The 17500-nt window shown below is 40.0% G+C and overlaps 1 protein-coding gene across 9 annotated transcripts in view; it reads right to left on the minus strand.

Moving 5' to 3' along the window:
• Window positions 1–17500, minus strand: part of kif21b (kinesin family member 21B) — a 265011-nt gene that overhangs the window by 54515 nt on the left and 192996 nt on the right. For all 9 annotated transcript variants that reach the window (XM_061922660.1, XM_061922656.1, XM_061922658.1 and 6 more), the window contains 3 exons: window positions 6712–6848; window positions 6442–6622; window positions 672–836 (listed from right to left, as the gene is read on the minus strand). In XM_061922660.1, the coding sequence (XP_061778644.1) occupies window positions 672–836; window positions 6442–6622; window positions 6712–6848 (483 nt within the window). The remainder of the gene's footprint in view (window positions 1–671; window positions 837–6441; window positions 6623–6711; window positions 6849–17500) is intronic.

The following is a 17500-nucleotide window of genomic DNA, read 5'->3' on the forward strand; positions in this document are numbered from 1 at the left end:
CAAGGCCTCTGACTCCTTCATCATACCATGTTGGAAAGTTCAATGGTTTCTTATCGAACAGAAAATCAGGATTATTCTAAATAGGCGTAAATTGGCAGGGAGTGAGCGGGGACCCACTTATTCTCAATTCCCACCAAGCTGTTAAGGTAGTGCGTATATTAATACTTTTAAAGGGCAAGTTAGAAATTGGTATCTTCTGGCTAAGTGATTGTTCAATCTCTAACCATAAATGATCTAAGAAAATGGGATTGATCCATTTCAATATATATTGCAGTTTATTTGCAAGGAAGTAATAGGAAAACTTTGGGAGTTCTAGACCCCCATTTTCTTTGGGTTTTCGTAAAGTTTTAAGGCTGATTGGTGCTTGTTTACTTTTAGAATGAAACTGATTGATGTGTGAGTCTAGTAATTTAAACCAGATTTGAGAAGGTTTGGTGGGAATCATTGAAAATAGATAATTAACCATAATCTGCACGGGATGTAAACTTCTGACCACGACTGTACACACGCACGCACGCACACACGCACGCACGCACGTAAGTAAAACACTTTAGCAGGCCAGATCTGGCCCCCAGGCCTTGAGTTTGACACAAGTGGTGTAGACAAAGAAGGATAAATATAACATCCAAGTATGAAAGAAGTATGATACTGGAGGAAATGAATAATCCTACCTGTTGAGGTCCCAGATGCGAACAGTGTTCCCCGCAGCAGCGTACAACACCGATCCAGATGGGTTGAGTGCAATCTGGTTGAGCTGACACTCACCGTGTGCAAATGTAATTGTTCGGGTGGTGGCGCCTGCACATGCATCACCTGACACAACCTGCCCTGATGAACTGGAAGGGGGGGAAAGAATGAATCAATGGGAGTCAAACACACAATTGCAGGACATTTCTGTATTGAAAGATACTTTTTCTCCGAGCACAACATTTTGTTTGCAGAGTACTCACTCAGTCTTTAATTCTAAAACAATAACAACAATAGGGCTGCAGCTATTGACTATTTTAATAATTTATCAATTTGTTTGTTCGACAAATCGAGTGATCGGCTAAACACACTTAACTGTATATCCTCAATCCATATTTTAGGGAGAATAGATGAAAAAAGCAAAAAATGTTCTGCTTGCTATAAATGTCATTATTTTCTTCAAATAAATGTACATGATCAACATTAAAATTGCACGTTTAATATGTATGCATTGACCTCGAAAGGGACAAGCGGTAGAAAATTGATAGATGGATAAAAATACCGTACATTCTGGACTATAAGCTGCTACATTTTTCATAGGCTAATTTATACATTTTTATAACCTAACATAATGTTTTGAATTCAATAAATAGTTTTCAGAAGTAACCAACAGACACTGATGTGACAATCATTGGTACTTTAACGTTTAACTTTAAAGCTACGTCATTGTTTGTGTTATGGCGCCGTCTTTCAGACGAGTTCGCTTACTGCAGGTCCTACAGGTTAAAAATGTACTTCCTGTTTTGTGATTTGAAGTGGAAGTATAACCGTCCTTAGTGTTTCTGCTCGAAAGGATTCTTCATTTATCACTCCAAGCAATGTTTGTAAGCTTTACAACATAACTAAAACAATTTATATTTACTAAACCTTCTCATGTGTGATGTCTGTAGGAATGTTTTCAAGCATATTTGTATGTGCTATTGTAATGTAATCAAGCTAGCATCATTAGCATTAGTGAATATGTTAACACGTTTACAAAGGTTTGTGTTTGTTTTATTAACTTTCAAAGGCATTCTTTTTTCGATTTGTTTCAGTTTTGTAAATTCACCAAAACATCACCGTGGAGTTATCGAGCAGATTGGAGAGCTAGCTCCCGCAGCTAGCGGGTCCATGACGATGACTTCTGTTTAGATTGACCAGCCGTTTTACTGCCGTGTTACTGACACCATTTGGAAACAAGTAAGGTATGTAAAAAGAAATAATTATGTATGGGAAAATATTTTTTTCTTCTAAAAAATTAGTGGGTGGCTTATATACACCGGTGTTCTATAGTCTGTAAAATACAGTACATTTAATTTATTTAAAAAAAAAACATCTTTGCTCACAGCAGCCGTGCGGAAACTTTGTCCGTGTATTATAAACTTCCAGGCACACTGCGCTCAGAATCTGATCAATTGTTATAAGTTATACCCTTAAAGTGATTAATTAGAAAAACAGGATATGAATGAAAGCTTTTTTCTAAATAATCATCATATGATTAGTAATGAAACAGTCAAATTAAAAGGCTGAATAAAAGTACACATATTTAAAAACAAATATTGGTGATTTTTTCATTACAAGTGAATGTTATCTATCTGTGTTGGGCCTGTGAGGAGGTGGCGACTTGTCCAGGGTGTAAAGCCTTCCTTCCGAATGCAGCTGAGAACCCAAAAGAGACACGTGGTAGAAAATGGATGGATGGAAGTATAAATATTTTTTCATGTTCTCATTACATAATGCTTTTAACTCTATTTATAGAAATTGTATGGCTTGGATTTTTTCAGGGCCATAAAAAAAACAGCCACGTACCGTGTTGTACACCCCCCCGCTTGACCGAATTGTGAACATTTCAAACTTTGAAAATCGTGCAAAAAATCTTTCATGTCAGCGATTCAACTTCAAATGTGAAACTAATATGTAATACAAAGAGAGATGTGTCATGTGTATCTATTTGTTATATTTTTGATGATGATGGCTTACAGTCATAATCATCAGCCATAATCATCAAAATTATGTCAAAAGATTTCTTGAAATATCTTGAGTTGCATGTTGTGAGCAATTGTCATGTTTCACCTTGTAAATTTAACTGCTGGAATAAATGAACCTTTGCACGATATTAAAACAAACATGACCTACTTCCTGGGAAACTCCTCAAGGAGCTGTTTGTAATATTAGGACCATTAGTGCTAAATATTATTAACTTCTCACTTTCCACAAGCATTCAAAACAGCGGTTATTCATTCTCTGCTTAAAAGACCATGAATTGATTAACGTGGACCCCAACTTAAACAAGTTGAAAAACTTATTCGGGTGTTACCATTTAGTGGTCAATTGTACGGAATATGTACTGAACTGTGCAATCTACTAATAAGAGTTTCAATCAATCAATCAATCAATCAAATGACGTAACCTCGATTCTAACCTCCTGCTAAACTGGACCTCCCGTTTATCTTAAAAATCCTAGAGAAATGTGTTGCACAGCAGCTAAATGAATAATTGCCGTCTTAACAAACTCTCTGAACTCTTCCAGTCGGGGTCCAGGGCAAATCACTCTACTGAGACGGCGCCCCCACAATGACTAATGATCTATTGCTAACTAGGGACGGCGATGCGTCATCCGTGTTTTCTGCTACTTGATCTCATCGGGCTTTTGATACTGTTGGTCATAACATTCTATTAGAAGGTATCAAATCACATGTTGGTATGTCAGACTTAGCAGTTAAACCAGGCTATCTCACTGAAAGGATACAGTGAGTCTACCATAACAACATTAATCTTTGAAACTTAACAAATGTCATTGATATGAAGAAGTATAAATCCCTGGGGTACGCCTCAAGGGTACTGGCCCGGTTATCGCGTTTTACGAGAGCACCAAGATCCGGAATATAGGTACTCTGCGCGCTTATATACGCATCCACGGAGGACGGAAAAGTGGCAGCAGCTTCTCATGCATTTTGTTATTTTGATAGCCAGACCTGTGTGTTTGTTTCCGTACTTGATGGTTTCGCCTACAACTGTTGCCTTCCTCAGAGTTTGTCACCTCGAGTTGTATGTCGTAATATGTATACCTGCTTTGCTTGAGTTTTTTTTTTTTCTCCTGGTCTCCAACTAACCCCCCACCCCAGGAGTTTAGTTTGGGACTTGCTCTTTTTATCTTCCTCTTCCCATCGTTAGCATTTTTCCCACCTTTTTAAAGGGGCGTCGCCATGTGGGGACCCAATCAGTGTTCCTGTTCTGTCCACCCTGTAACTGTATGTCTGTCCTTGGATGGGCTAGTACTGAAAATGTAATGTTTGCCTTGGTGCCCTTCCAACTTGTCTTGGTGCCCTAAAATATGAGCCCTCCTTTAAGGCAACCTTTGCCTTGACCTTAAAAAGTTAAAATTCGATGCCTAATTACCTCTATAATGTATATACCTTTATAAACCTATATATATATATATATATATATATATATATATATATATATATATATATATATATATATATATATATATATATATATATATATATATACCTATTCTGGCTCGCCTGCACCGGCTCTCAAGGCACTGAAAATGTCACTTTGAGGTTTTATTACTTAGGTATAAAATACTTGACGGTTGAGCACCATCTTATTATCTTGCTGATTGTATTGTGCCCTATGTTCATCCAGAAATCTACCTTCCAAGAATGCCGGCTTATCAGGGATTCCCAGAGCCCAAAAAAGGTTGTAGGTTTCGGAGCATTTTTTATTCGGGCTCCAGTACTCCGGAATGCCCTACCGGTAACAGTTTCAGGTGCCACATCAATAGAAAAATTGAAGTCCCACCTTAAAATTCATCTTTATACTCTAGCTTTTAAATGTACTTTGTTTCAGACCAGTTGACCTGCCGCTTGTCTTTTTTGCACCGTCTCCTGTAAAGAGATCCTACCAGGTGGCCATGGATAATCCATGGAGAAATACCAGTCTGGAGGAGGCACTAGTTGTTCTAAGTCGTGACTCAGGGTGGACCACTCACTCCTCAATTATTTACAGTCCTCTGCTTGCCCTCAATGGACTAGACTCTCACATTGTCATGAATAATTTGGATTAATAGCACCTAAACTCAGGATGTGGGTTTAGACCAGCACAGTCATTGTGGTTTGTGCAGCCCTTCGAGGCACCTGTGATTAAAGGCAATATAAATACTCTTTCACTGATTGATTTAAACGTTCAAGTTTGACCCGTATATTAAACGACAAAATACTAAAATATAAAGTTAAAATAAAACGAGGGACAAAAGTGTCTCCAGACTCTATTTAGCACGATGGCTAGCTGTAAATCCTGCTTGTTTGACTCTAAAGAGGCAAGCAAAACCGCTTGCAGTGCGAGTCCACACCTCCAACCATTTAATAACAGCAGAGCGGTCTTTGACGTTATTGTTTTTTTTTTTTTGGGACCGGCATGCAGGTTGGTGTTCTAGCCGTCCATAGCGTTACTACTCGTATAGATTAGACTGACCATACGTTCTCTTTTACCCGGACATGTCCTCTTTTGCGGGGCTGTACGGGGTGTCCGGGCGGGATTTCTAAAATACCTCAAATGTCCAGCGTTTTGTGTCAAGGTTGCGTGTATTTCCAATGTACACGCAGGGATAAGATGGGTTAAAAACAAAACAAATTGTGAAGGTGTGCGCACGCAGCAACAGTCGTGAGGGTGAGGCAGAGACAGAGAGAGCAAGGTAGTGGATTGATTGTCAATCAAGGCATACTTAGTCAACAGCCATACAGGTCACACTGCGGGTGGCCGTATACACAACTTTAACGCTGTTACAAATATGCGCCACACAGTGAAACCACACTAAACAAGATTGACAAACACATTTCAGGAGAACATCCGCACAGTAACAAAACATGAACACAACAGAACAAATACTCAGAACCCCTTGCAACACTGACTCTTCCGGGATGCTACAATATACACAAGTGTTTACAGTGTGATGTAATCGTAATATATAATTATGATACAAGTAACCATTTAAAAGGATATAATCTTTTAATTCTCATTACTTTAGAAGTGTTCACCATTGTAATCTGTATTACGGGACGGCGTGGCGCAATGGGAGAGTTGCCGTGCGCAACTCGAGGGTCCCTGGTTCAAGCCCCACCAAGTACCAACTTCGCCACGTCCGTTGTGTCCTTGAGCAAGACACTTCACCCTTACTCAAGACACTTCACCCTTGCTCCTGATGGGTGCTGGTTAGCGCCTTGCATGGCAGCTCCCTCCATCAGTGTGTGAATGGGTAAATGTGGAAGTAGTGTCAAAGCGCTTTGAGTACCTTGAAGGTAGAAAAGCGCTATACAGGTACAACCCATTTATTTATCAGTTATTGTTACTGGAAGAGAAATAACTTTATCATATATAAATAAACAAAAAAATAAAATAAACTTTCATTTCTGTAAGTAAAAGTTTAACTTAAATATTGAACCTCCTGAAGTGTATTTTTTCAAGTTTTTTTTTTGTTTATTGCCATTACGTGATCACAGCATCGTCCGTCCGTTTTGATGGGCTCATATTGCCCATGCCATTGGAAGCTGAAATATTAACAAGATTTGGCTTTGTGGTCATCATTTTTTTTTCTTCTAATTTGTAAAAACTCTCAGTCTCTTGCGGTGATTTATCCTCACTGTCGATTTTACGTGCAGCCCTACTCTGGAACTCGTCATCTCGGTGTGGCCGCGGGGTGGTACTTACGTGAGCGTTCGGACACACTTGGTCGCATCTCGTATGTCCCACACTTTGATGTAGGACGTGGAGACGGAGAAAACCAAACCAGAGGAGGGACAGTATTTGACCGAAACCACATTGTTAGGGTGGCCTTTGAGCGTGACGATCTCCTGACCGGTCACCAGGTTCCACATCTTACATGTGCGATCTGGAGAAAAGATATCAGCGCATTAAAGATGCATCGAACCTCAGAGAAACAAAGTCAAGTGACTTTTAGACAGCGTATTGGTGAAGTACCTTTAGATCCAGTAAACAGCAGCTCATCTGTGGCGTCCACACACAGTACCGGCTTGGAGTGGCCCTCGGCTACAGACATGCACTGCAGGGGTGCTGTCCGACCCCCCTTGACACCTCCGATGGGATTGATCACACCCCTGAAAAATCATTCACTGTGTTACTTCCTTCGAGGCAAAAACTGAGTGCACGATGACTCCTACATTTCTACGGATGGAAGCACAACCACGAGCAAACATGCACTTTAGAAATAAAAACATGGCACAGCATACGGTGCATGCGGAAAGTTTTCACCGCGCTTCACTTTTTCCACATTCTGCTGCCTCATTCATAAATGGAATCAATGCTTTTTTTGCGTCAAGATTCTACAAACAATACCCCATAATGACAATGTGACCATTTTTTTGTAATAAATTAAAAACTACAAAACAAAACAAAAAATCACATGTACATAAGTATTCAGACCCTTTGCTCAATACTTTGTTGATGCACTTTTGGCAGCAATTACAGCCTCAATTTTTTTTTTATCAGATGCCACAAGCTAGGCACACCTATTTTTGGACAATTTGGCCCATTTTTCTTTGCAGCATTTCTCAAGCTCCATCAGATTGGATGGGATACGTTGGTTTTCATCCAGGATGTCTCTGTCATTGGTGCATTCATCTTTACCTCTATCCTGACTAGCCTTCCAGCTCCTGTCACTGAAAACCATCCCCAGAGCATGTGGCTGCCAGCACCATGTTTCACTGTAGGGATGGTATTGGCCTGGTGGATGAGCAGTGCTTGGTTTAGTCCAACATTCACGCCAAAGACTTCAATCTGTCTCTCATCAGACCAGAGAATTTTGTTTCTCATGGTCTGAGAGTCTTTCAGGTGCATTTTGGCAAACCTTTTACTAACAAATGGCTTCTGTCTGGCCACTTTACCATACAGGCCTGATTGTTGGATTGCTGCAGAGATGGTTGTCCTTCTGGATGGTTCTCCTCTCTCCCCAGAGGAATGCTATAGCTCTGACAGAGTGACCATCGGATTTTTAGTCACCTCCCTGACTAGACTAAGATGAATGCAGTAATGTACAGAGACAACCTGGATGAAAACCAATGGTTCCCATCCAACCTGATGGAGCTTGTGAGGTGCAGCAAAGGAGAATGGGCCAAACTGCCCGAAGATAGGTGTGCCAAGCTTGTGCCATTGTGTTAAAAAAGGTGCATCAACAAAGTATTAAGCAACAGCTGTAAATACTAATGTACATGTCCATCCATCCATTTTACTACCGCTTGTCCATTTCGGGGACACAGGGGGGGCTGAAGCCTATATCAGCTCCATTCGGGCGGCCGGCGGGTTGCACCCTGGACAAGTTGCCACATTATCACAGGGCCAACACAGATAGACAACATTCACACTCACATCCACCCTAGCGCCCATCTACTGATACTGATACTGATACTGATCCCTAGCGCCCTGATGCATGTCTTTGGAGGTGGGAGGAAGCGGAGTACCTGGCGGGAACCCATGAAGTCACAGGTCAAATATGCAAACTCCACACAGAAAGACCCCAAGCCCAGGATCGAACCCAGGACCTTCGTAATGTGAGGCACATAAAGTAACCCCTGCACCACCATGCTGCCTATTGTGTGATTTCTTAATTATTTTGTTTATACATTTGCAAACTTAAAAAAAAACAACCTTTTCACATTGTTATTATGGGATATTGTGTGTAGAAATTTGAGGTGAAAAAATGTATGTATTCCATTTTAGAATGAGGCTGTAACATAAAATGTGGAACAAGTGAAGCGCTGGGAATACACTTACCAGCCCCAATTTTAGGCACACTTATCTGTTAATCAGTGTTAATCTGCAATGTACCAAGAAGCTTTTTGAATTTGGAAACATATTCATAGATAGTCCTCAGTATCATGCTCTTCTGCAGCACAATTGTAATTAAAAATGAGCAATCCATTAACGTGTTTATTGATTGATTGATTGATTGATACTTTTATTAGTAGATTGCACAGTACAGTACATATTCCGTACAATTGACCACTAAATGGTAACACCCGAATAAGTTTTTCAACTTGTTTAAGTCGGGGTCCACGTTAATCAATCCATCCATCCATCCATTTTCTACCGCTTATTCCCTTTGGGGGGAGGGGGGGCGCTGGTGCCTATCTCAGCTACAATTGGGCAGAAGTCGGAGTACACCCTGGACAAGTTGCCACCTCATTGCAAGGCCAACACAGATAAACAGACAGCATTTACACTCACCTTCACACACTAGGGCTAATTTAGTGTTGCCAATCAACCTATCCCCAGGTGCATGTCTTTGGAAGTGGGAGGAAGCCGGAGTACCCGGAGGGAACCCACGCAGTCACGGGGAGGACATGCAAACTCCACACAAAAAGATCCCGAGCCCGGGATTGAACCCAGAACTACTCAGGACCTTCGTATTATGAGGCAGACGCACTAACCCCTCTTTCGCTGTGCTGCACTTTTTTTTTTTCACATTCATCCATTCACACACTGATGGCGGGAGCTACCATGCACGGCGCTAACCAGGACCCATCAGGAGCAAGGGTGAAATGTCTTGCTCAAGGCGAAACGGACATGACTAGGATGGTAGAAGGTGGGGATTGAACCAGTAACCCTCAGATTGCTGGCACAGCCACTCTCCCAACTTCGCCACCCCGTCCCCTAACGTGTTTATGAAAGCGCCAAATCATTATTACCGCTGCAAATGTTGTGGCCAGCGAGTGTGCCTTCATAACTCCGGTGCTTCCCGAGAGTCGCCACAAGGTCAAAAAGAAGGCAATTCCTCTTTTTGAAAAAAGCCGTCATAAACACTACATGCCTGCAGAAGTGTTGCATGCTCCTATACATGAACAACCCTCCCCCCGACGCCATGAATGTCCTGCTGGCAGTCCGCAGCGCCAAACAACTGGCGCGCGGTCAGCAAAGTGAGACGAGAGCGAGGAAGAAATGAAGCAAGTGCGGGGGGCGGGGAGGATTGTGGGAAAATTGGTCTCTGGTGGGCAACCTAATATCACAAGTGTGAGGAGGGGGTCTGTGCGTGAAAGCAGAAGTCGAACTTTAATGGTACAGAACTCTGTTTCTCTTTCTTACAAGTGTTTTATATGAATACAAAACCATGAGTCAGCCCTTGTATAGCTATTTGGGGAGTACAGGGGCACAGCACGGTCAGTCCCAAGGTCGCCATTCAAGGAGCATAGTGGGCTTGGCTTGCATAAACCCATTTTATTAGCCAATGAGGGACTTATGATTGAGCTTTATGTAATCTTCCAAGGAACAAGCAGACTAACAAACGATTAGGAAAATAATGCCACAAATCAATATCTGTGTGATTTATAATACGGGAGTGGGAAGAGAAACTGGTATCAAAAATAACTTTTTCCTCCATAAGTGCTTAGTGCCCCGCCAGATATATTTCATGTAAAATAGCATGTGAGGAGATAACATATACTGTATTACAGGGGTGTCCAAACTGCGGCCCACCAGTGTCTTCAATTTGCCACGAGTTCAATAAACAATTTGAACGGGAGCGGTGTACCCATATCATATATAAATATACAGTTGCGGCCACTTTGTCGCCCTCTGGTGGCCAATGAAAGTAACTCTGACATGAATCTTATCTGTAGGTCATTGAAGTACAGCATTTACTTATATGACCCAACACAAACAACCTTCCCTAATCACAGTGCAGAAAAAGACAAATCAACCTTTGCGTGCAGTCGGCCCAAATTCTTTAAGCCCAATGTTGCCCCCCTGTCAGAGTTTGGACACCCCCACTGTAATGTCACACAATTGAGCAAAATATGTAAATGAGGCAGCATCAAAGCATACAAAAATAAAAGTAGAACCAAACCTGGCTTTGTATTACAACATTGAATCAAATAAAAAATGTCAAGAGCCACCACATCAAAGAATTAAGACACAAACAAAATAAAAATAAAAACAACCTCAACTCAACAGCAGCCTGCAACTTAAAAATTAAACTTGCAATCAATTTGTAACACTTGTAAGTTTAAAACACATGCAAATACAGTCGCAAACGAGACTTATAACTACTCACCAGTCGATCCAATTCAAAATCGAGTCTCGAGTTTGACACGATTTTGGATTCAAACCGATTCTCGCCATGTATTATTTGGTGTAAAAATTAATTAGTCCTTTAATTAATTAGTCCTCTTTAAAATCGGATACATAAGCTCCTCCTGGTTGCTGTTGTACAACACGTGCGCACAGCAAGCACATAGATTGCCTCAAAAAGGTATTTGAAAGATTGATGCTATAAAAAAAAGATGTAAAGCGCCATTTGGATGTGGTAGTGAATAAAGGTAGAGAACAGCCAGGCACGAGACATTAAAACAAAGTTGAGAACTTGTAAAATTAGGTCTTGACGTTCTGCAACTCAAACATAACGTTGGAACAACATGCATTTTGACGACGTTTAATCAATGTTGGGTTTTGACGTTGAATTTACCATTGAAATCTGGTAATTTCCCTACTATTATTCTACAACACAAATACAGCATTGAAACCACATGCTAATTGATGACGTTTATTCAATGTTTGGTTCCGATGTTTATTCATCGATTGAATTTTGGTAATTTCCCAATGAAGATTCTACAACACAAATACAACGTTGAAACATCATGCTATTTGTCAACATTTATTCAATGCCAGGTTGTGGCGTTGATTTGACCATTAAATTGTGTTTATTTCCCAACCAATATTGTACAACACGAATACATAGTTCAAACAACATGTTTTTTGAGGTTTAATCAATGTCAGTTTGTGACGTTGATTTGACCATTGAAATTTGGTAATTTCCCAACAAATAACGTGGATCCAACATTAGACATCAACGTTGTCTCAATGTACAAATACAAATATTTTGCAACGGTGTTTCAACATCAGTTTTAAAGGATATGTATGTCGAATCAACATTGTATCAATGCCTTGTGCCCGCCGGGATTACGTACAGTATGTCCTTTTTTAAGAAAATAAAAGAGGTAATCAATATAGGGAGAGAACATTTGATTTGATTTGCAGCATGTTGTCATGGTTACAGTGAGATCATTCTTATCAAATGAGAAATTCCTAATCACTTCATTAACATATTATTTGGATTCACTTTTTTTTAAACTTTATTTCCATTTTTATTATTTCAATTTATAATTTCAGCGCAATTTCCAGACTATATAGGCTGCTACTTTTTTTCTTATGTTTTGAAACCTGCGCTTTATAAAACGCTCCGATTAGTTCATTCTTTTTTTCTGTATTCACAAGCCTCAGATGTGTCCAAAAAACTTTGCCTCGTCACATTCGCCTAATGAAATTGCCGAACAGATCACGATGGACCAATGAAATTGTCCACATTAAATCAAATACACAAATATTCAGTCAGCCATTATTTGGTTATGGACTCACCCTCATCACAGTTAAGAAATGATGAAATACCCACGATGCAGCCTTTAAAATAGGAAAACGCCGCCGCATGCAACGGAAATCCCCACAAATGGACCCCGGCAGACCGGATTTCCGCGTTCCGAGGGAGATGACTTCCCTCGTTACGAAGATATCACTGAATGATTTATACAGTGTTACAGGCACTGTGTTTTGTTAAATTCGGCAAGCGCCTGTATAAATATTTGATGTTTCAATGTGTACAACCGCGGCCAAAGTATATACAAAATAAAATGTGTATAAAAATCAGACTGATGCAGCTCATTCTGTACTTGAGTGCGTTCTATAGCCCAGATTTTATGGGACTGAACTAGGCCCCCCCATGGGACTGACAAACACGGCAGAAAGTGCTGATACTCCATCAGCATGAAAGATGTCACAGTGTGCGGTGTTATGAAGTATGTAAGAGTTGCTAATGGATGTAGCCGTGCTGAGCATGGGGGAGGCAGCAGACTAATGAGAATTGTGGAGGCAGATCAGTGTGTGTTCTTGGCATCAAACTGAGAAACCGACAATAGTGCCACTGACAAACGTGTGTGTGTGTCTGTGTGTGTGTGTTTGCGGATTACTTCGCAACATACAGGAATCGAGAAAAAAAAAAAGTTTTTGTCTTTCAAAGTAAACAGGAAGTTGGTTATTTTTTGTGTTTTGACTACCCTTCCCAAACAAAGTTAAAGCAGCACTAAGAAACTTTCAAACCTTCATCAAATACTTTCATAACTTTTGGGATGATACATGGACTTACAACTAGTTGAATGACACCTCTGTCATGGCTTGAGGGGGTCTGTATCGCTCTCACTTGCATTTAGCGAATTTGAAACTACAAATGTGCTAACTTGCTCTATGGCATACGCCACTTTCTTTTTCACCATTTGGAAGTCGATGCGAAAGCATATTTGCCGCCAGAAAACATAAAGACGAAGAAGAACGCCTATGTGCAATTATTGCTATGCATGGCAGAAGCTGCAAAACAACCAAATAAACTTTTTTTTTTGTCTGGGCAGACAAAAAAAATGAAAAAGGGAGGCTACCCGGATAAAAGGAAAGTCAAGGATCAACATTGGCCTGGCTTTCACTCGCTGGCGAGAGCTCAAAGGGATGTAATTGCTAATGTTAGCTATCGGAAATTTGCGTGGTAGCAATAATTAGCCTCCAGCTTGAACATTTCCAGTTCGACACGGACACAGGCAGCCACGCAACTAACTCAAAATAAATGTATGAAGAAAACATAATGCGATGACTGCAAACCGCAAATATAAAGTTTGAGTTAAATATGTTGGTTCCTACTGTGGAAAGATCACTAATACTGAATTATTGTGGTGTTATCGTGTCAGTTTGAAGCTATGTGCGCTAGTCCTCATGGGAAATGCGGTCTTCTGGAGCTTTAAATAGAGAGTTTAAAAAGGAGTTGAGAGGCACATTTTACTGAATTTGTTTTTTTACCAGCACACAACATTTATAGTATTGTGTCACAACAATAAAATGCCAATGCAGTCAAAGATCAGGGTGAAATGTCCCTCAGGTTGTACTGTTTCATTTTCGATCTAAAGCGCACACAAATGTTCTGCAAAAGGACCAGTGAGGGCTCACATGCTCCTCGGTCAGCATCGAAGCGTTTTTTACTTTTTCGTTGAAATTTTGGTGTTTTTTCTTCAGATGCCAGCACATATCATTGACGGCAACTTGGAACATGTGATTATTAGTAGTGTAAAAAAAAAATGTTTTTCAGATAAATCGCATTTCTTATTTTCAATGATTTTTAAATTCAGACTTTGAATAAAGAATCATATTGAATCAAGAATCAATTCGAAATCTAATCGTGTGGTGCCCAAAGATACATGGCCCTAGTAATTATGAATAGAACTGGAAGTGGGACATTTTGTGATATAGCATCAGCATAGCATCAAAAAGCAGTCTGTCCTGGCTGCTCAGTAACATTATGCATACATTAAAGGGGACCTATGAAGAATTTTGTCGTTTTTGACTTGGAAATGTTGTTACCATGTTGGAAACTCATGTTAAACAATGCCGAAGCATCACACCATAAATTCCATGCATTTAGGCATGAGAATCCAGACAGTTTTGGATGTCTGTTTTTGTTAAACTATCTCTTTAGTTTATTAATTTCTTTATTTACATTAGCCTCTATGTGTTCACTCTTGAACCTAATAAATAGTATTAAACTTTGTAACTTAACAAATGTCATTGATATAAAGAAGTATAAATCCCTGGAATTTAAGGGTACTGGCTCTGTTATCGCGTTTTACGAGACCACCAAAGTCCAGACTATAGGTACTCTGCGCGCTTATATACGCATCCACGGAGGACGGAAAACAGAGCAGCCACCCTGGTGGCAGCAGCTTCTCATGCATTTTGTTATTTTGATAGTCATATCTGTGTGTTTGTTTCTGTACTTAACGGTTTCGCCTACAACTGTTGCCTTCCTCAGAGGTTGTCCCCTCGAGTTCTATGTCGTAATACGTATACCTGCTTTGCGTGAGTTTTTTTTTCCTGGTCTCTAACTAACCCCCCACCCCAGGAGTTTAGTTTGGGACTTGCTTTTTTTATCTTCCTCTTCCCATCTTTAAATAAAATAAATAAATGAGTTGTACTTGTACAGCGCTTTTCTACCTTCAAGGTACTCAAAGCGCTTTGACACTACTTCCACATTTTCTCATTCACACACACATTCACACACTAATGGAGGGAGCTGCCATGCAAGGCGCTACCTAGCACCCATCAGGAGCAAGGGTGAAGTGTCTTGCTCAGGACACAACGGACGTGACGAGGTTGGTACTAGGTGGGGATTGAACCAGGGACCCTCAGGTTGCGCACGGCCACGCTTCCACTGCGCCACGCAGCATTTTCCCCACCTTTTTAAAGGGGCGTCACCCTGTGGGGACCCAATCAGTGTTCCTGTTCTGTCCACCCTGTAACTGTATGTCTGTTCTTGTATGGGTTAGTACTGAAAATGTAATTCTGTTGTACATTTTTGAAGTGCAATGACAATAAAGATATATTTAGAGATGTTGTTTATGAAGGTTATTTTGGACTGGATCTGGAAATATAAATAACGGTGACGTTAGTCTTCAAGATATATATTTAGCAGTGTATTATTCAAAAGATACATTCTGGTACTTTTGGAGAGGGGTCCACAGACAAACAGCTTGCAGACATTCGTAAAAAAGTGTTTTTTTTAAGCGAAAGTGGAGCTAAATTGTACCCAAAATTTTCACGAAAGATACAATACATTATCTGGACCAAGGTTTCCTAACCATAGGGCCATTGTTAGGTCGCGAGCGCCCCCTTAAGGGCATTCTCAGCTGTGATCCATATGGGCCACAGTGGTACTTATTTGCATAACACTTTCCCACCACTTGTGGCAGGAATGACAAAATCAAACAAACAGAAGAAGTCTGTAGCTAACATCATGCAAAAGTTTCTTAGGTGAAAAAAATATGACTAAAGTGCTGAAGCGGTATTTTCATTTGCACTTTAATTCAATTGACAGTTTAGTTAAAACACATTAATTATTATTTTAGCACAACATAAATGTATGTACATTTATTTTTGCGTGTTAATATTTGAGTGGGCCCGGGGGCCCCTTTTTAGTGGAAAAGTTGGGTCCTAAGTTAAAAAAGATTAGGAAACCCGGCTCTTGAGACCACAGGGAAGTGTGTTGAATGAAGATCATCATAGGTCCAATTTAGCAACAAATAATGGCAAACAAAATGTACATTGGAAAATAGCGTTTACACTCTAATAACATTGCAAGACGCTGTGCTCGTTCATTTCAAAGGGGGCCGGGACTCCTATTCTACTTAGCCACGGTGACTAACACTACTGCTATACTTGATAGAGCCGTATTCATGAAAGGCAATGAACTTGTTTTTAAAGAGTCATAAAAGCCTGAATGCAACTGAGATAAGCTCCAGCGCCCCCCGAAACCCTGAGAGGGACAAGCAGTACAAAATGGATGGATGGATAAAAGTTAACATGTTTTATTGTTTTTACGGCCTATCGTTAATATCTCTTATATTTTTCGCATGATATTTAAAAGTGTTGAAGCGTTACTTACACCTGTAAAGATGAGCAATGTTTGCCCAAAATTCCGGACTATAAGCCGCTACTTTTTTTCCTATGCTACAGTGGGGCAAATTTATCAATCAATAAATGTTTATTTATATAGCACTAAATCACAAGTGTCTCAAAGGACTGCACAAGCCACAACGACATCCTTGGTTCAGATTATACATCAAAAATGTATGATTTTTTTTTCTTTGCGGACGGCCATAAAGCAAATCGTTTTCATAAAACACATGCAAAGGCACAAAAAGAGTTTGTGCTATGGTGCCATCTCTGCAAGTAATTCCTGGTATTTAAAGCTTTGAACCAGGAGTACAAATGCCGTTACATCTTCTATTCGTCCATTGCGTTTCTATTTGTTTGGATTCTTCATTCATCACTCCAAGGAACGTTTGTCAAAGATAACTATAACAGTTCATACTTACTAAACCTTCATTTGTGTGATGTCTGTAGGAGTGTTTTCATGCACGTGTACATGCAATCGTAATGTAATAAAGCAAGCGTCGTTGGCATTATGCTCACACGTTTTACGAGTGTCAGCGTTGCTATGATTAACTTACAATAGCATTCTTTTAGATTTGCTTCAGTTTAGTAAATGCAACAAAACGTCACTGTGAATTTATTGAGTCTGTTTAGCTGATTGGAGAGCTAGCTTCCGCAGCTAGTGGGTCCATGACGATGACTTCTGTTTTGTTTGATCAGCCGTTTTACTGCTGTGTTACAGACATTGTTTGGAAACATTTTTATAAATAAATATTTACAAAATGTTTCCGTGTCAATAACTCATTTCACAATGTATATATCTGCAGATCCGGTGCGGTTAATATATGGAAACATATTTTAGTCTACAAAAATTTTGTGGGTGCAGCTGATAAATAGGTGCGATCTACAGTTCAGAAAATACGATAAACAATGTTTTTACACAGGAACAGTGACTTCTTATTCTGTCACTGTATTTCCTGTGGGATCATGTTTGAAATATGAACAAATCAGAGGTGACCCACTGCAAAGTTTCCATGTTATGTATGTTCTTTAACAATACTGCAGTTGTTCCTAAAAACCTGATCAGTAACTTAAACTTCCAAGTTTTTTCTAGGCACATTGTCACATCCAACACGTTTTAAAGTGTATATTTGAATAAAGGTACATTTATTTTTGGATGAAATTTGGATCTTGCATACTAGCAGCAACACACATTGGCGTGAATAGGAAGACACTTGTG

Source organism: Nerophis ophidion, linkage group LG16 (genome assembly GCF_033978795.1).
Source record: "Nerophis ophidion isolate RoL-2023_Sa linkage group LG16, RoL_Noph_v1.0, whole genome shotgun sequence".
Classification (NCBI taxonomy): Eukaryota; Metazoa; Chordata; class Actinopteri; order Syngnathiformes; family Syngnathidae; genus Nerophis; species Nerophis ophidion.